This window comes from Equus przewalskii, chromosome 21 (genome assembly GCF_037783145.1).
Source record: "Equus przewalskii isolate Varuska chromosome 21, EquPr2, whole genome shotgun sequence".
Classification (NCBI taxonomy): Eukaryota; Metazoa; Chordata; class Mammalia; order Perissodactyla; family Equidae; genus Equus; species Equus przewalskii.
The window spans coordinates 7,197,789-7,223,972 of NC_091851.1; the positions used below are offsets into that span (position 1 = coordinate 7,197,789).

Below are 26,184 nucleotides of genomic sequence, written 5' to 3' on the forward strand. Positions count from 1 at the left end.
TTTAATCCATCCTGCCACTCTGTGTCTTTTGATTGGAGAGTTCAATCCATTTACATTTAGAGTGATTATTGAAATGAGTCATAATTTCTTAAAAATAGTTTTGCCAACTTGATGGGCAAAAAAATAATACCTCATTGTTTTGAGTTCTATTTTTTTCCACTACCAGTTGAGTTTATCTTTTTGTATCTTTACTGCTCATTTGTATTCTTGCTTAATGAATAGCTTAGCAAAGCAGCAAGTCCTCAAGGATAATATCCTTGGCCTATTTTTTCTTTCATTATATTATTTTTATTGATTTGTTAGAGCTCTTCCTATATTAAGGAACTTAGCCAAATTTCTGTCAACTATATTGCATATGTATTTATCCACTTTTTTGTTTTTTCTTTTGTATATGGCATTTTGATTTGCAGACATTTTTCCACTATATTCCTTAAATCTATTATTTTTTTTACAAACATATACTTTGAAAACCATATAAAACAATATATTGATTTACAAATATTGCCTTTTTGCTCTCACAGTTCATGAAATTATTTTATTCTAACTATTCACAAACATCTTTGACCTTTGTGTGTTTGTCCTCAGTGGATCACTGGTTAACTTTTGAGGCACCTAGCAGTTTTTCTGCACTCTTTGTGGTAGTCAGTGGTGCCATTTGCCAAATATTTCTAGCTGTCTACTGTCTGGGCCCATGATAATGTCTCCCTGTGGTTGGGTGGTGTCTTGCAAGCCATTTTAATCAATGAGTTGTGAGTGGGAGTGACAGATACATAGTATCATTTCTAGGCTGAACCATTTACTGGTCAGTGCCAGGTGCTGCAGAGCGCTTTCTCCTGCACAGTGACTAGCAGTGTTCCAGATGTCAGCCATGATCCCTGAGAGACTGTGATGAGCCGAGCCCCCTACTGACCATGATGGATGTGTAACTGAATGAGAAATAAACCTTTGTGGTTTGAAACCTCTGAGCTTTTGGGGCTGTTTGTTACCACAGCATGCTGTAATGTCTCCTGACTGATACAGTTCATCATGTTCACTTCCATTTAGGTTACATTAGGTGCAGCATTTAAAAAAAATCTCTGTGTAATGCAGTCCCTGGAATTTTTATCCCGAATCACAAGTAGTGTTTTGTATAAGAGCAGCTTAGTGTCCAGTTTTCCTGAATGTATGTTCTTACTCTTGACAACTTAACCACCTCCTGAATTGCTTTTTATTTTTTAGTGTGAATAAAAACCTTTTAATGTGTAAAATGTTAAGCACCACAAAAGTACAGTGAACAGTATAATGAATCCCCATGTAACCATTGTTCAGCTCTAACAATGACCAGACTTGCAGAAATTTTGAAAGATTTTATGTAGTAACATTTATTACTCTTTTTTTTGGTAAATATTTTCCCATTGTTTAGAATGACCCTTTCTGCCACAATATCAGTGATTAAATTATATTTTCATGTTGCTGTTTTGTGTTTTCATTCTTTATCCACTTCTATTCTTTTCTGTACATGGCGTGTTGGAGGCGGTGGCGAAGCCCCATGGGGCTTTACGCAGAGGCGATGGGTGAAAGGACCCTCTCGCAATGAGCTGGGCTTACCCTCAGAGAACTGCTGGCCACACCCATAGGGAGAAGGGGCTGGTCCCCAATTTATATCCCTTCAAAAACAGATGCTGGACCAGGACTTGGGAGTAGGTAGTTAATTTGAGGGGAGGTGACCTCAGGAAGCACATGAGTGATGGGGGAGCATGAGACGGGGCAGAGTCAGGGGGAGCTAACCAAGTGTGAGCTGATGAGCAGGGTCCTCCCCATGGGCAAGGGGGGGGGCCAGTCCCTCTGGAGACCCCTGTGAACCTACCTCTAGGAAGCGTGGCTGGCGGTTGCCCCTGGGGTGTTCACTCCCCACGCCTGGGCTGTGCATACACTGGGGAGCACACTCTAGGGTGCTCAGAGGACCCTCAGGCAGAGGACCAGAGAGGCTGCTGGCTGGCGAGTGGGAAGCTGCAGCTGTGCCAACATAGCTGGGCCACCAGATCGCAGCATCTGCTTCGTGCCCCCATGGGTTCCTCGGGAGTTCAGCAGCAGTGGGGTAGAGGGCCCATCTCTGGGAAAGCCAAACGAAGGGATGGTACACTTTCCCTTAGCCTCTCGTTAAATCCTTCACTCAAACTGTGTTTAATGGCCCCTGTAGTCACCTCTAATTATAACCTTCTTACCATGTATCCACCTTGGAGGTAAGACACCTGTACGATCCTGTCTGGTTTCTAGAAGGATCCAAACACACCACAGTCAGCCTTCCCGATGTCATGGGATTGGTCAGGGGTTTCCATTCATGTCAATCCCTTTGCCTGGTAGGTTTCTCACTGGGCCCAGATGGGTCACCATCACCAATAAGGACAAAAGGTGAGTTTGCCTGGGACTGGAGAGTTCCCAGGAAGCAGGACTTGCAGTGCTAAAGCTGGAAAAGTCCCCGGCAAAACACCGGGATGGTTGGCCACCCCACCTAAGGCTGGCCAGCACTCAGGAAGGGTCACCTGAAACCCACCAGCCTTTTCTTCCATCTTTCCTTGTCAGAAATGAAAGGAGGGGTTGTAACTGCTACCACCACTTCAGAGGCTGAACTGTGGGCTCCACACTGCAGCAGCCCCAGCTCGGTTGCAGCCTGCCTTTGTTTCAGAGCGTAAATCAGGGCTCGTGGAGCACTCTGCTCTGGCGGCTCCTTGGCAGGAGGCATCCATTGCCTGCAGGGGCCCCCAGCGCTTGCTGCCACTGCGGCAGGCCTGCTGTTCTGATTAAATTTCTGCAGGCGGCACCAGGGCCTCGCCTCGCCCAGGCCTGATTAATCTGTCTCCCTTGGCAGCACCCCCAGCCCCCTTCCTGGACGGTGGCTTTCAAGCCACTCTCTTGCAAGTGACTCCTCTCTAGTACATTCCACTCAAAGATCTTGGATCTGTGCTTGTGCCCTTTCTGCCCTCCAGGGAATAAATGATCGGGCTCTGTCTCATCTGTGCCTCAGAGGATGTTCTGCGCCTTGCCTTTAAACATTCCTAAGACGTTCATCCAGCAGCAGCCCTGAAGTGTGATCAATGAGAGGTTGTGAGGGAGTGGTCATCGGAGCCAGCCAGAGACATGCCAGTGTTGCCCTGGGTGCTGTGTTTCTTCAGGATGTGGAAAGAAGTTCATGAGTCAGTTGTCACTCCCAAGGCCCTAGAGTGTTGACTGAATTCCCCTTCTGGTGTCAGAGCAATAGAAGATGCTGTGTCCTGAAATGGCTGGTCCTTGTTGTTCCATCAGTCTCTTTGCAAGTGCGACATCCTTTTCTGACCAGCAAACACGTTGCCTTACTGGTCCCTTATTACCCAGAATGCAATGACTCTAAGCCTCATGATGAGGATTATTTTAGGCTGGTTACTGTTAAAAACTGCAGATGAGAACGAGGCTCTGAGTGGAATTTGCTTGCCCTTTGATGAGAGACATTTGCATTTGTGAAGGAAGTCTCCATCTGTGGGGGGTGTCTCCCTCTCTGCACCAGGAGGAAGGGGGGATGGCCTTATCTCTGGAAACTCTTAATGGGGAAGGCAAGGACTTAAGTATTGTTTATTGTGCTTGTCTGGTAACCTCATGTAGCTGACTCCCCCCACCACCAACATCCTCCTTTGTCTTTAGCTGAAGATAATATTCAAGGTAGTGGCTTCTGCCATTTACTTAATCCGGTTTGATTCTTATCTAAAAGTTATAAGACGACCCAATAACCAGACCCCACCTGCACTGATACCATTTTAATGACTTTTTAACATATTCTTTCCTTTATCTTGTAAAGAGATAACTCACATACCTATGCCTTAAATTTAGCCCTACCCTCAACCCATGCCAGCAGCAGCAGCTCTTTACTTCCCATGGGTCCTGTCCCCATGCAGCAGCATCTCCTCCTGCCTGTGGGTCCTGTCCCCACACAGCAGCTCTGACTGCCCATGGGTCCTGTCCCCATGCTATTCCACACTATTCTCTAAATAAAAGAGCACTACTGCCAGACCTTGAGAGTCCAAGAAATCTTTCTTTCGACTCCTTGTCTCACTGACCCCGCATCACTCAGATGAGGTTTTGTTCAAACTGTGCTCTCGAGACTGTAGCAGATGGCAGTGGGTGTTGTCTCATATCCCTTAGACTTTATACCTTCTGCGCACAGGGGATTTCTCAAGGCCATCATAGGTATCTCTCTCTGGAGGGGCTTTCTCCTGGGAGGCTGAAGGCTGCTCTGCTCTCTTGCCCCGGGGCTGGAAGTGCTGGGGCATTTACTTAGTGACTTTTACCCCAGCTCCCTCGCCATCAGATGAGAGAACTTCAGTGTGTGTCCTACATGGTTTTCCATCGTCCTAGTGGGATTAAGCTCCGGTTGCTCTCAGTGGTAGCTGGCTCAATAACACATCCTTTGTTGGTTCTTTTCTTCCCTCTCATACCTCCCCATTCACTACTGGTGTTCCTTTAGCTCCCAAATCCACTACTTGAACTCAATCCTTGTCTCAGAGTCTGCTTCTGGGGGATTCCAAACTAAGACAGCAGTCAGTGATGGGATATCTCATAATTCAGGGGTCTCTGACTGTCATCTACTTCCCATATGTAATGTGAAGCCTGCTTTAACTGGAGCTTCAATGTGTGGACTATAAAGTTGAAGAGGAAGAGACTGAAATAAACAAAGGAAAAAAGTTTCCTTCTTCTCTTCCTTCTTGCCTGCTCCTTTCTGCCTCCCCCAAGTATTTATTGAGCCAACTTAGGAGATGCAAACTCAAATCCCTAAGGAGCCAGTTAGGTGATGTTTTTGTGTGAAGCAGATGTCAGAGACTGGGAGTGGTGGCATGTGAGGCAAACAATACATCCCCGATAAAAGTCTCTTATCTTTCTTTTCCTCTTCCTTTTTTTATCATTACTATGTTGGTCAAACAAACCTATCTGCAGGATGCTAAAATTGAAAGACAAGCATAAGAACTGCCTTTGTGTGATAGGTAACTATCTGACTCCTTTGTTTAGGTGAAGATTGCCTTTCAGAGGCGGATTTTCTTTTAGAGTAGACCAGACAACTGAAATAACTGAAAAGAAATCTTTGCTGATAGACAATACACCATCACTCACCAAATTGTACAATACTGTCCAAAAAAAATGTCACCTTGAAACAAGGAAAGAATCCTTCCCACAGCCTGGGGGAAAGTCAAATGAGGAATCATGTATTTTTCATCATACTTCACTTTCTAAAATATTTACGTGTTGTCATCTGAAGATAAGTCAGAGCAATTTTTCTCTTAAGTTTTGGTGTGCTCGGCATGCTCTGCAGAACAATCACACTTGAAAGGACCTTTTTACTTGCAGCCGGGGAGGCTGCAGAGAAGGAGAGAGCGTACTCAGACTCGAGATGTGGTGGAGCGGTTCAGAAGTCCGCGAAGAATGACAGGAGCCGCGGGGCTGTGCAGCACTGAGCACCATCTGCATTGCAAATGTGGACTGAGGGCAGAAGTCACCTACTCGCCTGACTCTCTTTTGGCCTCGGGCGTCAGAAAATGCTTCTCAGTGAAAATCTGTGTCTGTTGGGGAGGGGACATCTGCCAAGTGTTCCTCTGGGTACCTGCTGTCACCTGGTTCTGGGCTTGGATGTGCAACCATTTCTCTCCAGGCACACTGTGAATTATGCAATAAGGAAACAAGCTGCTTGTATGTCAAAGTTTTGATCTAAAAACTCCTAAGGGTCTGGACACTGAAACAGGGCCGCACCACCACCTCCCTTGCACCCCGGTCCTCTTGATAGACTCCCTCGGTAGCCTGCATTGTGCTGCTCAGCTGTCACGGATCCTTGTTGCGTCTCAGATGGGCTGAATGTCAACGGCCGACTGGCATAACCTTATAATAAAACATTACGTCATTATCTCCTAACTGGGCCCCGTCCAAGGGCAGCGAAGATGTCTAGCCACCGTCATGGATGCTGTCTACTCTCAAGGACTCGGTTTCCCATTTCATAATTGTGTTTCTGGGATCTTTTTATTAAATGCACAAGGGCTGGATGGCCTAAGCTGCGTGGTCTTTACTTGGATTGCTTAGGAGAGTTGTCCCCCACAGTTTCTGGTAACTGGACACTATGGTTGGGAAACTGGTCATTTTTGGGAAACACAAAACCTTAGTGATTTCTGGTGATTCCCTCTTCCCAAAGGGAATTTCCCTGTCACTAAGGCAAGGCTGGCCTTGCCGCACAGGAAGAATAGGTGAGTCTCTAAATGCTATAACTTAAGGAAAGCCAGCAGAGTCCTCTAACTAGGATGTGCTGGTAAATGTTTAACAACCAGCTCTCTGAAGGGGACACACAAGATTTTTATTTGCCAGTTTCCATGTCTAGTTTCAAGTTACTAATGTGGTGTCATCTGGAGCCAACTGCAGCCTGGCACTGCCCCTAACGCAGAAACATCTTTCTCTCCTAGTATTATTATATCATGAGAATTTTTGCATGCTTCTCCTTTGGGATTATGTTAGAGAATGGAGGGAGGATACCCTCAAGGTCCCAGATGAGAAGAAAAAAGTCGTAATTGGATCAACTGTCAGCCATCTTGGCTATAGAAGAGAGAGCCAGGTGACATCAAGGGTAACCTGGAGAAGCGACCGTTTGGCTTGAGTCTGGTCACATCCCTTTTTTGACTGTCCATTCCAAGACTGGAAGCTGGATTGGTTTTCTAAGGATGCTGTAACAAAGTACCACAAACTGGGTGGTGTAAGTGATAGGAGTTTATTGTCTAGCAGTTCTGGAGGCTTGAAGGCCAAGACCCAGGTGTTGGTAAGGTTGGTTCCTCCTGAGGGCTGTGAGGGGGAACCTGTTCCGTGCCTCTCCCCCAGCTCTGGTGGTTTGCTGCCAATCTTTGGCCTTCCTTGGCTTGTAGGAGCACCCTGATCTCTGCATTCATCGGGGCGGAATGCCTCGTGGCGTTCTCCCTGTGGATGTGTCTACGTCCAAATTATTCTTTTTTATAGAGACACCAGTCACACCACATTAGGGACCCACCCTGCTCCAGTATGACCTCATCTTAACTACAGGCATACCTCATTTTGTTGCACTTTGCTTTATTGAGCTTTGCAGATTTCATGTTTTTTACAAATTGATGGTTTGTGGCAGCCCTGTATTGAGCAAGTTTATCAGGGCTATTTTTCCAACAGCATTTGCTCACTTCATGTGTCTGTGTCATGGTTTGGTAATTCTCAGAATATTTCTAATGTTTTCGAAGTTATCATGTTTGTTATGTGATCAGTGATCTCTGATGTTGCTACTGTAATTGTTTTGGAGCGCCGCGAACTGCAGCTGTGTAAGATGGTGAACTTAACAAATATCATGTGTGTTCCGACCGCTCCAGCGACCAGCGGCTCCCCTGGCTCTCCCCCTCTCCTCAGGCGCCCTCTTCCCTGAGACACAGCAATATTGAAATTAGGCCAATTAATAAGCCTCTAAGTGTTCAAGCAAAAGGAAGAGTTGCACATCTCTCATTTTAAATCAAAAGCTAGAAATGATCAAGCTTAGTGAGGAAGGCAAGTCAAAAGCCGAGATAGGCTGAAAGCCAGGCTTGTGCGCCAAACAGCCAAGTTGTGAGTGCAAAGGAAAAGTTATCTACAGAAATTAAAAGTGCCACTCCAGTGAAACATGAATGACAAGAAAGTGAAACAGCCTTATTATTGATATGAAGAAAGTTTTAATGGTCTGGATAGAAGATCAAACCAGCCACAGCATTCCCTTAAGCCGAAGCCTAATCCAGAGCCAGGCCCTGACTCTCTTCAATTCTGTGAAGCATGAGAGAGAGGAGGGAGCTGCAGAGAAGTTTGAAGCCAGCAGAGGTTGGTTCATGAAGTTAAGGAAAGCAGCGTCTCCATCACCTAACAGTGCAAGGTGAGGCAGCAGGTGCTGATGCAGAATCCGTGGCAAGTCGTCCAGAAGATCTACCTGAGATCATTAATGAAGGAGGCTACACTAAACAACAGATTTTCCATGCAGATGAAACAGCCTTGTATTGGAAGAAAATGCCATCTAGGACTTTCATAGCTAGAGAGGAGAAGTCAGTGCCTGGCTTCAAAGCTTGAAAGGACCGAGAGACTCTTGTTAGGGGCTAATGCAGCTGGTGCCTTTTAAGTTGAAGCCAATGCTCATTTACCATTCTGAAAATCTTAGGGCTCTTAAAAATATGCTAAATCTGCCAAGACAGGGAAGGAACCCAAGTGCCCATCGACTGATGATTGGATAAAGAAGATGTGGTGTATATATATATATATATATATATATATATATATATATATACACACACACACACACAATGGAATACTACTCAGCCATAAAAAAGACAAAATTGTCCCATTCGCAACCACATGGATGAACCTTGAGGACATCATGTTAAGCGAAATAAGCCAGACAGAGAAAGACAAACACCATGTGATTTCACTCATATGTGGAATACAAACAAACTTACAGACAAAGAGAACAAATTAGTGGTTACCAGGGGAAGGGAGGTTGGACGGTGGACACAAGAGGTGAAGGAGCATACTTACACGTTGTATGACAAGTAATAATGTACAACTGAAATCTCACAATGTTATAAGCTATTATGGCCACAATAAAAAAAAAATCTACAACATGAAAAACAAACCAACAAACAAACAAATTATGCTAAATCTACTCTCCCTGTGCTCTGGGAAGGGAACAACAAAGCTTGGAGGACAGCACATCTGTTTACAACATGGTTTACTGAATATTTTAAGCCCACTGTTGAGACCTACTGCTCAGAAGAAAAGATTCCTTTCAAAACATGACTGCTCATTGACAGTGCACCTGGTCACCCAAGAGCTCTGATGGAGATGTGCAACAAGATTAGTGTTGTTTTCGTGTCTGCCAACACTGCATCCATTCTGCAGCCTGTGCATCCAGGAGCAGTTTTGACTTTCAAGTCTTTTTATTTAAGAAACACATTTTGTAAGGCTGTAGCTGCCATAGTGGCTCCTCTGATGGAGCTGGGCAAAGTAAGGTGAAACCTTCATGGTTCATGGGAAGAGCTCAAAACATCAACGTTAACAGGAGTTTGGAAGAAGTTGACTCCAGCCCTCATGGATGACTTTGAGGAGTTCAAGATTGCGGTGGAGGAAGTAACTGCAGATACAGTGGAAATAGCAAGAGAATAGGATTAGAAGTGGAGCCTGAAGATGTGACTGAATTGCTACAGTCTTATGATAAAACTTGAATGGATGAGGAGTTGCTTCTTATGGATGAGCAAAGAAAGTGGTTTCTTGAGATGGAATCTACTTGTGGTGAAGATGCTGTGAAGACTGTTGAAACGCCAATGAAGGATTGAGGATATGACATAAACTGAGTTGATAGTGCAGCAGCAGATTTTGAGAAGACTGACTCCAGCTTTGAAAAATGTTCCACTGTGGGTAAAATGCTATCAAATAGCGTCGCATGCTACAGAGAAACTGTTTGTGAAAGGAAGAGTCAATCGATGTGGCAAATTTCATTGTTGTCTTATTCTAAGAAATTGCCAGAGGGACCGGCCCAGTGGCGCAGTGGTTAAGTTTGCACGTTCTGCTTCTCAGTGACCTGGGGTTCGGATCCCAGGTGCGGACATGGCACCACTTGGCAAAAGCCATGCTGTGGTAGGCGTCCCACGTATAAAGTAGAGGAAGATGGGCATGGATGTTAGCTCAGGGCCAGTCTTCCTCAGCAAAAAGAGGAGGATTGGCAGTAGTTAGCTCGGGGCTAATCTTCCTCAAAAAAAAAGAAAAAAAAAAAGAAATTGCCACAGCTACCCCAACCTTCAGCAAATGCTACCCTCATCAGCCAGCAGCCATCAACATGGAGGCAAGGCCCTCTACCAGCAGAAAATTACAACTTACTGAAGGCTCAATGATCATTAACATTTTTTAGCAATAAAGTATTTTTTAATTAAGGTATGTACATTTTTTTAGACATAATGCTATTGCACACTTAATAGACTACACTGTAGTATAAACATAACTTTTCTATGTATTGGGAAACCAAAAAATTAATGTGACTCACTTTATTGTGACATTCACTTTATTGCGGTATTTGATTTATTGTGATATTCACTTTAGTGCGGTGGTTTGGAACCTAACCTGCAACAACTCCAAGGTCTGCCTGTAATTACATCTGCAGAGACTCTAATAAGGTCCCATTCTGAGGTGCTGGGGGTTAGGATTTCAATATATGGACTTTTGGAGGACACAATTCAACCTGTAACAGAGAAGGACATATGGTGTTGTATTTCTGTTTAGACCTTTGAAAGAATTCAACAGCTCAGAAGAAACTTCTCCATCAGAGGGCTGAAGAACCAGTGTGAGTATGGACCACTGCCACTTGATGTTATTGGAATAGAAAAGACAGGGGGCTCTGTTAGCAACCTTCTGACTGACCTCTGACACTTCAAGTTCTGAACCTTTCCAACAGAAGCACATTTCTTATTTTTGAAGCCTACCAGGGGGAGGGATGTCTCCCCTAATTTTGGACCAAAATTCCCCTTAAAGCATTGGAGAGGGAGCAGATGGCAATTGGAGTAGAGTCTGACAGATTGTGACAAACAAGGGTGCTGATGGGGCCATGGCTAAGCAGAAGTATTGTATGAACATTAGCCTCAAGGAGGAGGAAAAATGCGTTGAAGAGAGAGACACACAAACCCAGTGAGAAACAGTCAAGGTGAGAGTGGCTGTGCCCCATGACTGCAGGGCCCTAGTGTGGATCTCTATACTCTTGTGGCCGGTGTCCTGCAGCCACCTTGAATCTAGAACATCTCTCTGATCTCCATCTGTATGAGGTGCTGCCTGAATCCGTCCCATTGCACTCATCACTCCTCGTGCATCCTTACAACAAGAAACCCCTTTAGTTGGGCTCCCTGGATCTCATTTCCTGCAACTCAGAGACAAGCTAGAGCATCTGGCTCAGTCATCAGTCCATCCAATGCACCACCCTGACGAGGACATGCAGTGCCTCATGCAGTGGGTTTTTTAAACCCACATATATTATGGTCTTAGTATCTTAGGGTTTCATAATATGTATTCTAGAGATCATTTACAGCAGCACCTCTCAAACTTTAATGGGATCTTGTTAAAATGTAGATTCTGACATGTCAGGAGGGTGGGTGGGGCTGCAATTCTGCATTTCCCATAAACTCCCAGGAGGGCTAGTGGCCACACTTTGATAAGCACTGATGTAGACTATTTAACAGAAGAAGAAAGGGAGGAATGGAGAAGCTAAGTGACCAGTCTGAAGTCTCGCAGGCCATGAGGGACAGGAGCGAGGCTAGAACTTAATCTCCTTTTTTTTTTTTTTTTTTAAAGATTTTTTTTATTTTTTCCTTTTTCTCCCCAAAGCCCCCCGGTACATAGTTGTGTATTCTTCGTTGTGGGTTCTTCTAGTTGTGGCATGTGGGACGCTGCCTCAGCGTGGTCTGATGAGCAGTGCCATGTCCGCGCCCAGGATTCGAACTGACGAAACACTGGGCCGCCTGCAGCGGAGCGCGCGAACTTAACCACTCGGCCACGGGGCCAGCCCCCATAATCTCCTAACTTTTAAGCTCAGTTCCCCACTTGTTCATGCCACATTTAAAAAAACCATCCCTTCAGCAGAAGTAGCAGATTTCCTGTCGTGTAACGTTGGCTGTCCAGTCAAAACGGAGATGCGGACAGACCAGCAGAAAAGCCTGTGACTGACTCATGATTCCATTCATTTAAAGCCCCGTGTGCTTCCTTGTGTGTGGAGCCTGTGACAGCTGCGATTGGAAGAGAAATTGTGACTGAAAGACACAAAGGCCTTGCTGGGCCTGGCTGTGTTCCAATAAAACTTTATTTGCAAAGACAGCTGGTGGGCTGGGTTTGGCCTGTGGACTGGGCTGCCTGGCCCCTGCTCTGACTTACTGTGTACGATTGTTTAGAGCCCGGCTGCTGTAGATTTTTGTCCAATGAGATGCTTTAGTCCCTTAAGACTAGGAATGTGTGTAAGCAAGCAACAATTTGAGAATCCAAAGGTAGATTTTTCACACCTAAATTGATTCTAATAAAATTAAGCTCATTTCACCAATTCTTTCACAAATTTTACACTGTTTAGTATTCGGAGGCTTAGAGGCAATAAAAACACAAAAAACGATATGAGAATAAAAGCTAAGGAAAGATTTTGGAGGCCATGATTGGTGAAGAGAGGGGAGCAAAGGGTAGGGTGGCAGAAAATCTAGCCTTAAAAAAAGGTACATGTTAGGCACAAACTTAGTTCTGAACTTCCTGGCAGTCAAAGGAAAAAGGGAACCCTAATGAGCTAAGGTCACAGGGTGGGTTTCGAGAAGCAGAGCCTGAGGCAGGGTTTCAGGTACATCAGATTTATTGGGGGAGCGCTCAGGAGAAACCTGTGAGCAAGGGAGTGAAACACGATAAGCAGTGGAAGGAACCCCAAAACAATGTGGTCTCGAGTCAAGTCTAGCCTTAGCCTGATTCACTGGGGGCTCTGGAGCATAAATTACACCCCAGAGTGGTCTCTGCTGGAGGCAAGCAGGCTGGCTTTTCCTACCCTGAGTCAGTCAGGTGGGAAAGCCTGCCCCTGGGTACGAGTCGGGGCATAACCATCAGGATGAGAAGACTCCCATCAACCAGGGCAATTCTCCAGGGGAGGGGCAGCTGGGAGTCAGCAGCAGCAAACAGTCATAGCAGCCGGCGGTGGCCCCAGCCTGACAAAGGGGATCAAGGTGGGTGCCAGTGGTGTCCGCTACAGTCATAGATATCTCTGTGGGTCTTAAGCTTTTAACCATCAAATTCCATTTATGTATCAATTCCACAGCTATTTATTGAATAGCTGATTACCATGTTTTCAAGTCCTAGGCTAGTTTCTGAGGATAGCTGGAGAAGAAAGCACATGTGTTCTCTGACCTAGGAAATGTATAGAAAAAGTAGCCTTCACGATTATCAAAGAGACAAGAGATAATAAATGCTGGCGAGGATGTGGAGAAAGAGGAACACTTGTGTGCTGTTGGTGGGAAGGCAAATTGGGGCAGCCACTATGGAAAATGGTATGAAGATTCTTCCAAAAATTTGATCCAGCAATCCCACTTCTGGGTATATATCCAAAGGAAATGAAATCACTGTCTCAAAGAGATATCTGCACCCCCATGTTCACAGCATCATTCACGATAGCCAAGACATGGAAACAACCTATGCGTCCAAGGACACGTGAATGGATAAAGAAGATGTGGTATATATATATAATGGAATATTATTCAAAAAGAAGAAAATCCTGCCATTTGTGACAACATGAATGGACCTTGAGGGCATTACGCTAAGTGAAATAGATCAGACAGAGAAAGACAAACAGTCATGCATTGCAGAACGCCGTTTGGGTCAACGATGGACCACATATACCATGGTGGTCCCATAAGATTAGTACCATATAGCTTAGGTGTGCAATATGCTATACCACCTAGGTTTGTGAAGGCACACTCTATAATATTTTTACAACCACAAAATCACCTACTGATGTATTTCGTAGAACATATCCCTGTCACTAAGTGACACACGACTCTACAGCACTGGAGTACTTACATGTGGAATCTAAAAACTGAACTCACAGAAACAGAGAGTGGAATGGTGGTTACCAGGGGCTGGAGGGGGAAAGAATGGGGAGATGCTGGTCAAAGGTACAAACTTCCAGTTATAAGATAAATAAGTTCTGGGGGTCTAATGCATAGTGGTTAAAAAAAAATATTAAACTACAGTGTTTGGTATATTGCAACTCTTCAAAAAAAAAATAGGCTTCGCTTGTCCTCTCTGATTTTCTTCAATATTTTTACCTTTCTAGACTACTGTTAAATATACAGTTATTTCATACATATATTCTATTTCAGTGTCGTAAATATATAGGTAATGAGTTTATGTATTTTCCATACAGACTATAAATAATCTAAACATGTATGTAGAACAGACGCATTTTACAATTTATTTATAATTATCCTAGCTTGTATATGCAAATATGGCTATAGCAATTTCATCTATTTGAAATTTGTCAAAATTCAGGACACGAAACTTAAAAAATTTTTAAATGGGCTTCCAGAAGTCCCTATCCTAAACCTCACACACTTGTGCCCCCCTTTCTTAGGGCCTGACAACTCTCACTGCACACGCTATCGTTCTCATCTTTGGGATGTGAGTCCCATGCCATGGCTGGTTAGACAAGCGAACTGCAAGCGTGGAGAGGGCATTGCTGTCAGCCTGTCAGCGAGTCAAGTCCTGAAAACAGACTAAAGAAGACAAATGGCTAAGTGCTGCAAGTAGTGGGTGTTGTGGCACCAATAGCAAGTCATTCAGCACATGGCAAGGGCACGTGAAGACACAGCAGTTTGGTAATTCAAGTCACGCGTCTTCCAGTTGAGGCCCAGGAATTGTGGAGCAGAGAGGAGCCATCCCCACTGTGCCCTTGGGAGTTCTTGACCCACAGAATCCACAGCCTAATCAAACACTGTGCTTTATGCCACAAAGTTTTGGGACCATTGGTTAAGAGTCCATAATGACCAAGACAAGCACCAACCCTTTGCAGGGCACTTCCCAGTGCCAAGCACTTACTTATTTATCTCATTTACACTCACAAGATCCTAGGAGGAAGGTACGGTTATCACCATTCTACAAGCAGGAAAACTGAGGCACAGCCAGGGCAAGTCACGGGTAGAAAGACACTCAGATAGCGAGCGGCAGAGCTGGAGCCTGAACCCAGGAGACTCAGATCCCTAGCCTGGTGCATGTCTTGCATGGGGCGAGTCCTGTCCTGAGACCTCAGCGAGGCGACTCCTGCCCCACAGGCTGCAGACCAGCAGGAACCCTGTCTCCCGGCAGCCCTTCCTTTGGAAGCTCTGCCTTGGTCTCTTCTCCTGGATTCTGTGCATTCCCAGGCTGACCTCAGGGATGAGCAGCCACGAAAACGCTCGGCTCAGACTCCTGCCATGGGAGCATTGTGGATTCACAGCTCCCGCTGCTGCCCCTTGGATCCACCGACTCGTTTGCGGTGGAGACCCCACTGCCTGGAGACTGCTCCCAGCCGATGACTGGCACGGTGGGGATGCTGGTGCAGGCCCCCAGAGGGACCCTCCTTCTTCCCTGCTCCTTCGCAGGGGCCAGGCCAGCATCACCTTCTGAAAGCGCCCCCTTGCGTCCTCCTGCCCCCCTCCCCTTTGTCCTTCACAGGTGTTCCCTGCAATAAATATGCATGGCTAACCCCATTTTTGGATTTCTCACAGGACCTGAGCTAATGCACAGGGTAACAGCCCCACCTTCCGCCCCCTGCCCTGCCCCTCGGTACCACTGTCTCACCTCCTCTCCCTCCCCCATGTCTCCCCCACCCCTCATCCCATGTGAGTGGACCAGGGTCTTGTGGCGGCCGGAACGACTTTACCTTGTTCACACCGTCAGCCATCGCCTGAAGTGTGAGCTCTCGGGGCCCATCCACTGTTTTCCCATTGTCTGTGGGGCCCCAGCTGGCACTGTAGATATCGATTAGCTGAGGCATGTGGCTGATGGAGGAGGCCTCGATGATGTCCGTCATAAATGGCTGGTCCAGCATCCGGATACCTGTGGACACGTGCGGGCAGGGAAATATCATGTTTTGGTGCCCCAGTTCACAGGAGACAGGCTAGGAAGAAGCTGGTGTTCTGGGTGTGGTTGGAGGGTCTGCCATCCCTGTTGCCCTGGGGGATGTTGCAGAATCCTGAGTCTAACCTCCCGCCATGTGGGTACGCCTTCAGAGGATCAAGAAGGATGCACAGACTGGCCCACTCGATCCCTTTGGACCCATGCCTTTCCTTATGTAACTATTTCAAGAAAACTTTATTCCCCTATCAAATGTTACTAGAATTCCTAATGGGGAAAAATCAGCTTTGTTGAAGATGTTTCTTGATAAGCCTGTTTCTAAGTGGAAGCTCAGCCTCCAAGACCAAATTTCAGAGGAGAAATAAAGCTACTGTGCATGACCGTGGGGGAAGGCAATTGATATTAGATATTTAAGGAGAAAACCTAGAGGGCAGAGGGCAGAAGGAGGGGCAGGGACAGTCAAGGCGGGAGGGTCAGGAAAAGAGGAACTCCCAGTTGCATTATAACTGAGAAGGGGATTTGGGAGGACAGAAATGTTGACTGGGTCATTCTAAAATATATTAGTCATGGGGTACGTGAAACAACCCCTTCGTCTTTCTCCCTGTGTCACCTTTGTAAAGTTTGTGTACAGGGACACAGGGAGAAGGGGCACTCACTCTCTGCTATCCAGAAAAAGCCTCTCCAGCGTTAACTCAGGGGCAACCAATGGGATGGATATTTGTCCCTCCATCACTACCCTCAAAACATCGCTTTCTGGGGCCATATTGTCTTCTGCTTGATACACTATTTTGTGGCAAGGAGCCTAAAGTGTTTGTGAAGCTGACCTAAGTCTTTCTGCCCGCAGGAATTTTGAAATGAAGGAGCTAGGCTGAACACAGTCAAAGCCCGGATCCTGACACTCCTTACGTGTCCCCCATGGTCAAAGGACATTGTTACACAAGCATCACTCTCTTAACATCGTGTGCAAATCAATTTCAATAAGGACAACTCAGGTTCTTGCAGAGCGCGTGAAACTGACATGAAATTGTCTTTTCTCTGAAGAGTCTCTTTCCTCCCCAGCATCTCATAGCCCACCGCTTGTGCCGGCATTGCAACCTCCCCTAGGGCTTGCCCGTCTCCTAACTGACCTATGCGTTCAGCAAGCATTTCCCCAGAAGTCTTTCTGCACGCAGCTCTCCAGGTCTTCTGTCAGCACCAGGCTTCTCAGTCATCCGCTACAATTGTTTATTTGTGTCCTTCATTCACCACCAGACAGCTTCGTCTTTGCGTACAGGGTATGTGTCTACTTTGTTCACTTCTGTGTCCCCAGGCTTCAGCATGGTGCTTGGAATTTAGCTTAAGCTTGATAAATATTTGGTGAATAAATGCATGGTAATATTACTTTATTTTGTTGATTTTCTCCCTAACAGAAATGACAAGGCCTGAAGAACAAATAAGAACCAGTTCAAATTTTCTGTCCTCTACCATTAACCTCTAAGTCGAGGCACCGCTTTTACCAAGAAATATCCAATTATCAGTTAACATCCATTCTCCTGGAGGAAGCTCATCAGGAATAAGCACAGTCTTTGGTTTGAACCTTCTGGAAGCTGAGTCTGATGGTTCATTTCACAAGGGACAGGAAATCTAAAACTCTACATTTTGCTTTTGGTCCAACTATATTTCATTTATTTAAAAAATGTGTTCACAAAGGAAGGTGGCCAACAGGTCAAAGAAGAAGCAGAATAGCGCAGTTTCTTTCTGGAAGAAGTCCTGCCCGCTTTGTGGGTGGGGAAACATTGCAGAGAGGCTGGTGTTCACTTTCCTGCAAGGAGAAAACTCAGATGGTCTCGAACTCATCTAGTGCCCAGGTGACCAGGGCTGAACAGTCCACTCCAACTGGAAGACGAGAGAAATTCAACTCTGGCAAAAGTAGGCCTGGACTGTCACACATGCCAACCAGTGGCCACACTGGATTTTGTCATACAGCCAGTGCGTGGTGCTTCCAGCCGTGCCCTGTACCCTCTTTCTTTGCAGCTCTTGTCGCTTTGCCTCTTTCCCTCTTCATCCCTTCCCTGGCTCCCTTTGTGTTGCACAGAACATCAGACCGGGTGTGTGTTAATCCTCTGTTTCAGCGTCTAGGGAGGCAGGGGCAGCCACAGACTGGGAGCAAGCCTCCTATTCATATTCAGGCGCCCGGACATCCTTTTAATCTCGTTAAACTCAGGACGAATGAGGCATGCATTAATTGAATGCGATATAGCATTAATTTTTGCAAGCGACTGCACCATTAGCAGCCAAGACAGAGGCTCAGGGTGACCTGAGGGTTTTTAGGGAGGGCCTTTCCTCTGTCCCTAAATGCTCTAGGAGCTACAGGGGGGCGCTGAGGGAGAGAGAGAGAGAGAGAGAGAGAGAGAGAGGGAATGAGGGTGAGGCAAGAGAATGAGAGCAAGAGGCAGAGGGAGAGGGAAGACAAAGGCGGCAGGACTCAGTGTCTTCACGTTTGTAAAGTCCTCCATGGGCTGATGAGATTCAATGGCAAGAAGACACACAGTGCTCATCAGGCATTTCTAGCCCCCGCCCTGCAGGCCTGATCACCACCTCAATGACCGCGGTAACGCTGTGACTCCCCTCTTTTTAGGGTCTGAGCCTCACCTCCTGCCTGCACAGCTCTCACTGCACCGGCCCTGGGCTCTAGGGGCTACACGGCCCTGGATTTGAGCTAAATTCTTTCTGCTTCTGCTTCTGTTACAAAAGGTGAGCTTGCACCGATGCCGGGAAATGCTACAGCAGCCCACAAACCTCAGTGTTGCTAATCACCACCTTTTCGTGCTCGTGAATATCAATCTGCAGGCTAAGGAGCGAATTCATGCTGATCTCGGTCTTAAGGATCTAAAGACATGTTAATTGCTGTGCTAATAGGAGATTTTTATTGGTTATTTACAAACTCAGATGAAATATGTGTAAACTCGCTGAAATATTTTGACTTTTATTGGCCAAATATGTGGAAGCAATTCATTGCTGGTAGAGAAATTTCAGTGTTTTGATAATGGTCAACAGTGTGGTTCTCAAACTGTTTTCAGAATCTTTGATCAAAGGAGAGCTCATCTCAAGGCCCAGTGCATAAGGCTGTATGTCCTGACTTAAAAAGGAAGGCGGGCAAGGCCCATCCTACCTGGCCTGGCCCACCCTGGGGTTGCTCTGAGGCGCTCTCAAGTCACTTGCTGTGTCCCCACTCCGTTATTCTGTGCCACCTTGCTTTGTTCTGTTCACACCAGCGATCATTATTTGATATTATCTTGCTTATTCGCTCCTTGTCTGTGTCTCCTCTTAGACTGTAAGCTGTGTGAGGGTAGGTGTCTTGTCTGCTGACTCACTGCTGTGTCTACCACCCACAGGACTGGAAACACAGTAGGCACCATGAGTAATCGTTGAGTCCTCGGAGGGACCAAAGGCAGGAGACAGCATCTCCTGAAAGGCTTGGAGCAGTTTTGAGCTTTAATAATCCCAGAAGTTTAAATTTGACAAACTTGCAAGAAACATTATTTGAAGGGTTCGTTATTTATATTTATTGGGCATTTATTTGGTTTTGCGAATTTTCAATTACTACTACCACATTTTCAATTTTAATTTTTTGTCTCAATCTCTTTGATTGAAGATGTCAAACAGTGATTTAAAAATTAATATTAAGAAAAGGATTAGGTTATCTTTTTAAAGTTACTTGAAGAAAGACATTTTCAAAATCAAAAAATTGAAATTAATCTTTTTTTCAAAATTTATAGAGCTAAATAAGTAGATAAGGAAATCTAACTAATTAAACTTGCAAATAATTGTTTTTGAAGTTATTACAGCTTCCACACAGCATTCAGATGTTTGGGACATGGCGTGTGGATGCATCTACATGTTACAGAGCATTGACTCTTCAGGAGGCAGCCGAATGGGAGTTTCCCCCAGTTACCTAGAAGAGGTGGTGACAACTGTGTCCATGAAAAGGGGCAGCAGCATCAAAGGGACAGCTGTCTAAGGGGGAAGTTCCTAACAGCCACATGTGTCCAAAGGCAGCTCAGACTTTGTCGGCAGGGAGCGAGCTTCCTGTCACTGGAGGCGTGCACTTCCAGGCTGGATCCAGGCCATACCAGGACAGGGGAAAAGAGAAGTTGCTCAAGCATTTGAGGGCAGGGGCCAAGAGTGGAAGTTCTGGGCCAACCTGTGCTGGGTGCAAAATTGTCCTACAGCTGCCTAGCTGTGTGGCCGCACGTTCAGTTTGCTCTCTGTAATAATATATAATATATATATTATATATATAAAATATGCAATAATGTCTGATAGGGTTGTAAAGAGGGTTGAGTGAGTAAAGCGTTTTGCATCGTGCCTGATGCTTTGGAAGAGACAATAGATGTCAATTATTATTATTATTACTATTATTGTTATTCTGCAAGTATCAGTGGGTGTTTGGACTAGAGGACCTTTAGAGCCCCTTTGGGTCTCAAGATTTGGAGATTTTGATAGATAACTGGAAAGATGAGAGATAAGAGAGAAAGGTATTGGTCAAATAACCATGTGCAAGAATATGTAATAACTGACAGTAGTGAGTGCTGAGAAGGAAAAACTCGGTGCGCTTTATCAAGTGTAGATGAGGAACTGGTCATGGAGGTGATGCTGGAGGAAGCAATGGGAGACCTGATTGCTGAAGGATGAAGAGGAGGCGGCCTCTTCTTAAAGCGTGGTGGGAGGTCTTCTGGGCAGAGGGAAGAGCATATACAAAGGCCCAGTAGTAAAGGAGTGTGGTTACACTTTTCAGTTTCTACTTGCTAGGAGGTTTTATCTAAATTATATTTACTTGGAGACTAACCGTGTATGTACTGGAACTTAATATACAATAAAGATGGCACCATGAATCAAAGGGACAGGATGAATTCTTGAATGGATGGTATTGGGAACATCAGCTCACTATTTGGAGAAGAGTAAAACTGGATCCCCACCTGGCATGACCTACAAAGGTGGAATCCAGATGGACTAATGACCTCACGTGAAAGTTTGGGAGAATGTATTTGCACCGACTAAAACGGGCCATGGGCTAATACTGAGGACATACTAAGAATGCCTGCAAATCAACAAGAAAAATACAAGAAGCCCAATGGGAAAATGAGCAAAGTTCTTGAATAGAAGAGAATCCCAACAGGCTACTGGGCAGATGAAGAAATGCTCAACGAGTTTTTCCTTTTTTCCCTTCAGAGGACTCATTTTGCAATCTCATCTCCACTTTCCCTTCTCTTTCTGGACTACGATTCTACAGCACCTTAACTTTACCCTTTTTCTGAAGACAGGGTGAAGAGAGACCTGGGACCTAGGAGAGATTTGGGACCTCGCTGCCAACGCCTCCCTCATCTGTTAACTGAATACCTTGAGTGCCGGAGACTAGCAGTGACATGGGTTGGCCAGCAGGTGGCACGTTAGACTTCCCTGGCTCAGAAAGCTCCTGAGAGGAAAGATTGCATGGAAGAGTAGGGCTCATTCAGAATAATAAAAACCAGCGGACTTTTGGAATTTCCAGCCAGAATGAACAAAATGTTCCCCTTAAATTTGTTAGGTCAAGGAGGCTGAAATTCTGCTTTTGTTGCGATTCTTAAGTAACTCTCCAGGGCTTCCTCATGGAGAATTCCTTTCACTCCTCTGGGGGAGTCCAGAGGACTCTGGACGTACTGAGGGGCCAGGATGGTGACTAGAGCTTCCCAGCCCTTGTGCCGTCAGAACCAGCATGAGTGGTGACAGAGGAGCAAAGCCGGGGTGAAGGCAGTGGAGAAACGAGGCTTCTTTGCTCAAATCTTTGTGGGGCTGGGCGTACCTCCCACCAGCTCTGGTCTCAGTTTCTGGGACTTCAGAACACTGCTGTGAGACCTGAGCTCCCGGGGTTCCACAAAGCTCCATCAGGTCGCATCTGTGAGGTATCAGGCTGCGTTCACTCTCCTTTGGGATCAGGGTCCGCTGAGGCAGAGGTTGTCATACCTGCCCAGATCCTCTGGCTCTGTCCAAGTGTCTTTGCCTGGGGTGCCTTCTCTGCCTCAGGAGTTCTGCTCAGCCTGTGTGAGCTGGGCAGGCCGGACAGGCCAGGGTGCTCATGGCCCAGGAGCCTCCCCTGAGCAATGAGGGCTGAGAGTTGGTGGATAAATTCCCTGGACTCCTTGCCTTGGGGGGCAATTCTGGGGGGTGTCCTCATGGTCCCTCAGAGCCCCAGTTGTCCGTGAGGGCAGCCAGCTCGTCTACACACCCTACGTGGCTTCCCCTGCTTCGCTATCTTTTTTCCTGTTTCCCTCACTCCGGCTTCTGGGATCACCCCCCAAATCTACTCCTTGCACCCAAATCCTTGTCTCAAGTTTCACCTTTAGGAAATTCAAATGAAGAAAGGAGGAGAATTAAGTACATTTGACGAGCAGCTCAGGTGTTTTCAGAATACAAATAATAAGAGAGGAAAAGATAAAAGAAGTAGATGGAGAAAGAGACCGCAGTGAAGCCCCTGAGTGCTCCTAACTCTTCATTTTTGCAGGCAGTGGTTCTCAGAAGCCCTTGTTCAAAAAGCCAGTGACTTTGGACGCACGGAGGCTTCGAGACTATTCTGAAGACAATCACTGTGAATGAGAAATCCAGGTTTGGATTTTTCACTTGCTCCCAGTTGTGTCCTGCGAATAGGGAACCTGCCTGGCCTCAGACACCACCCAGAGTACGAGCCTGGCTTATAAAGTATTAACTGGGTGGTGGTCTTTTCCATGAGCTCACAAAGGCTTCTGACATTTTAATGCCCCAGCATTTTGGATGCACACGAAGTAAAGATAACTGAAACCCGAGTGGCAAAGCCTCCGCTATTTACATTTCAGAACCTTCCAGATGTGTTCTTTTGGGAAAGTCAGTACCCAGCTCAGGCAAGCCTCTTAGCAAATAGTGTTGAAGGAGGTTACTGGCCAGTTTGTGTAGGCTGCTCTTGCTTTATTTAGGTCCCTGGAAATGCAGTGTCAGCACCAAGCATGTTTATGGTTCCCTTAAATCGCCAGGAAAAAATATCGAGACAGTTGTAAAAAAAAAAAAGAAAAACAAGGTTGGTGACTCAGCCTGAATAAATTAAGAACCAATTTGATGTAAAACTTGGAATGAGCCCGGATCCACTCATCTCGTTGAAAGCTTATGAGCCTCCTCTCATTCTCTCTCTCTCTCTCTCTTTCAAGGGGAGGTGTTGATTTCTAACTTTCTAGTGACCCACCACCCTCATTTCTAAAGCCCCCTGTAAAGATGAAATTGTTAAATGTCTGTCTTGTGGAACTTAATAAAAAGGCTCTAGGTAGAATATATTTCCTCAAAGAAGAGATGCGTTATGCAAAAACCCCCAGAAACATTTTGAAGAGTTCTGAGTATGTTTACAATAATTTGTACACGTCTCCTTATATTCTATAGTCTTTGAGTCTCATTAAAACATTATGTACTCTTTTGTGTCAATATCAATATTGACACGAAAGAGTACAGAGTGTACAATTCCATTTATATAAAGTTGAAAAACTGGCAGTAACCATCGCTTGCTGCTAGAACTCAGCATCGTGGTTGTTCTTGGGTGTGCTGGTCACTGGGAGGGGACAGGCTGTGGGCTTTGGGGGCTGGTCCTGTTCCATTTCTTGATGGTTACGTGGGTATGGCCAGTTTGTGCAAATTCATTGAGCTGGGTGCTTGTGACCTGTGCACTTTTCTGTATTTATATTACACAAATAAAAAATGTAAAAGTTTATTAACATTGCCATATAGATTAAAATAAAACAATTTTTTCACTCTTGCTAAATCTACGACTCCCAGATCTTCTGCCCCAGTGGGAATTTTTGCCGGACCCTGGCCAACCCGGAGACCAGAGAGTGATGCCTTCTGGGGCCCGGACTGCCCAGCATGGCACTTGCTGCTTGGCAGGGACAGCTTACCTGCGACCTTGGAATTGTATGCTACTCCGACCCCACAGATATTGTTGTTGGCAGCGGCAGAAACTTCCCCTGCACAGCGGGTCCCGTGGCTGTGGAGAAAATTAAAGACAAGTTAGATACAGCAATCAAAAGACTTCCACGGAGGTTCCTTAAATCTTATCAACTGGAAGCAGTTTGGGTCTCTTCAATGGCAGTTGGCCTGGAGCCAGCGCATGGCCCATCTCATTTTCCATCTGTGTATCTTCTTTCATCCCCCTCCCCCCTCCCAGCTGCCTTCTTGACCTTGGCTCGTTTCTACCCTAAAGAGGCTTCTCAGAACATTTTCAACTTTGAAATTTGATCTTTACTTTAAAATTTGAAGTATCTTCTTGCAGAAACACACTTACAGGTTTCCAGTGAAAAAGAAACACAAAGTAAGACAGACTTGTGCTGGGTGGAACAGCTTTGGCGTTTTGGGAACACTAGAACTGTGGGCTGGCGCTAAATTTCAAGGCTGGTTCCGTCCCCGGGGGTGTAATGCTGCCTGCCAGTTACAGGACAATGGCTACTTCCTTTTTCGGATCATAGCCTCCTTTGAGGACACAGTGAGTGCTGTGGACTCCCACCTTCCTCCAGGAATAAAAAAGCACACATTGGCAACATCTTGCATACAGTTTCAAGGGGTCCACAGAACCCTGGAGCCTGACCAGGTTAAGATCAGTGGGCATTCATTAGATAATCTTTCCCAGGTTTGCCTGACCTTGTAATTCTGCGCAAGGCCTTCTCTGGGCTCGTGTTCTAGAATGTTCTCTGCAACAGACACCATAATTCCATTAATTTTCTCCCTTTTGCTTGCTCTTTCTTCCTTTATACCCAGGGGTTCCAAACAGTTCTTTCCCTCCTGTGTGCGTTGCCCCTCGCCTCAAGCTGGGCTGGGCTGGTGACTTGCTTTGATCTATAGAATGCAGTGGAAGGATGAAGTGCCACTTCTTAAAAGGGTTGGCAGCTTCCGCGTCCATCCCCTGATGCCAGGTACCGTGTATACGATCTTGGGCTGGCCGACTAGTGGACCAGACCACGTGGAGAGAGGGAGGCCCAGCAACCTCTTTTGCTCCAGCGCCTCCGATGAGATACCTGACGTGTGAGGGGAGCCGCCTTCACCCTCTGGCCCCGGTCAGCTCACCGCAGTCAGCAGTTCGTGGAGAGAGACAGGCTGTTCCTGCCCACGTTACAGGATTGTGAGCAAATGAGTGTTTGCTCTTTTTTAAGGCGCTAAGTTTTGGGGTAGTTTGTTAAGCGGCAATAGGGAACAGAAAAAAGCATAAGCCCTAAGTCAATCAGAATGCGGTGTTTTAACCCCAAACAGCATTCAAGATGTGGAAGATTCCAATGGTACAAGTTATCTGAATTTCCTGGCCCCAACCCTGAAAAGTCCATTTAATCCATTTTAATGGTCTGTGGAGCAGCTAAGGGATTAAATGGGTCACATTACCAAGTCTGCTGCAACAGTGGGAGCACCGCCTGCTGCAGGGCCAGGGGGCGATGGCTGGAAATGTGGGGGAAGGAGCTCACTGGCTGCACGGCCCTGGGAAGTCTTGATTTCTGCACTGTTGACTGGTGTACTCTTTGTGACATCCTCTTGGGGTGAGCAAAGCTACTGCATATGAGCCCTTAAAAATCACATCCAAGGATGGAAAAAATACACACACACACACATTTTCTTCGTCTTTGTGAGCAAAAGTAAATCCTGTTTCCATAAAGGCTATATATATCATGGGATGCAAATTCCCTTTGGAACAAGAATGACGTCTATACATAGTGCCCAAGTAAACCTCGTAGTTACTGCAGACGTTGGCCCCCTGGTGAAAGATCTGTGAAAACTTACAGGCCTGAGCCAACCTCCATCTGCTTGTCTTTAAGTTTTCTGTAAGTCGCATTTGAGACTTTGGAGAAGGTGCTTAGCTATGGTTTCACATGGGGTGAGAGTCTGTCACCAACGCGGCTTTCACGCTCCCTTCCTATTCCAAATGGTGAGGAAGATGGTAAGCAAAATTCTGAACAGCATGGAAGCATGCACGTGTGTGTGTGTATATACGTCTATATAAAATGAAATATATACATCCTTTATCTTGATTCATATATATACTTTAAATATATATAAGTATGTAGTTATATACTTGTTTATATGTAATATATACTTATACATTATATATACATCCATATATTATATATTTAAATACATATATAAAATACATGCCATATGTAAAGTACATAGATAGTTTGAATATATGGACATATATATTTAAAATGGAACTTTAATGGATACTGATTAAATTTGGCTTGCTTGCTTGCTCTTTGTTTCATGCCAAACAAATGAATACTTGAATAAAAGTTTAAAAATCAATGCCACGTCTAATTCGACTGAGCACTAATTTCCTTATTATTTAATAACAAGCCCTGTCGAGAGCTCCTTTCCGAGACTTGAAGTGTGCAATTAGGCCTTGCCTGGAATAGTCAGCGCTTCCACTGACATCTGTGAAGAACACAGATGTGCTCATGAAGGCTGTGTCACGTGTGGGGCCCTGCTCTAGGCAACTGAGGAACTAGGAGGACCGACAGCCACGTGCCACTTCCTGGGCACATTTTCATTACCAGC

At 45.7% G+C, this 26,184-nt stretch overlaps 1 protein-coding gene across 1 annotated transcript in view; it reads right to left on the reverse strand.

Moving 5' to 3' along the window:
* PCSK2 (proprotein convertase subtilisin/kexin type 2) overlaps positions 1 to 26,184 on the reverse strand; it is a 262,007-nt gene that overhangs the window by 32,436 nt on the left and 203,387 nt on the right. Inside the window, exons 7-8 of the mRNA XM_070588775.1 lie at positions 23,550 to 23,638; positions 15,428 to 15,603 (exon numbers count right to left, since the gene is read on the reverse strand). Coding sequence (XP_070444876.1) covers positions 15,428 to 15,603; positions 23,550 to 23,638 — 265 coding nt within the window. The remainder of the gene's footprint in view (positions 1 to 15,427; positions 15,604 to 23,549; positions 23,639 to 26,184) is intronic.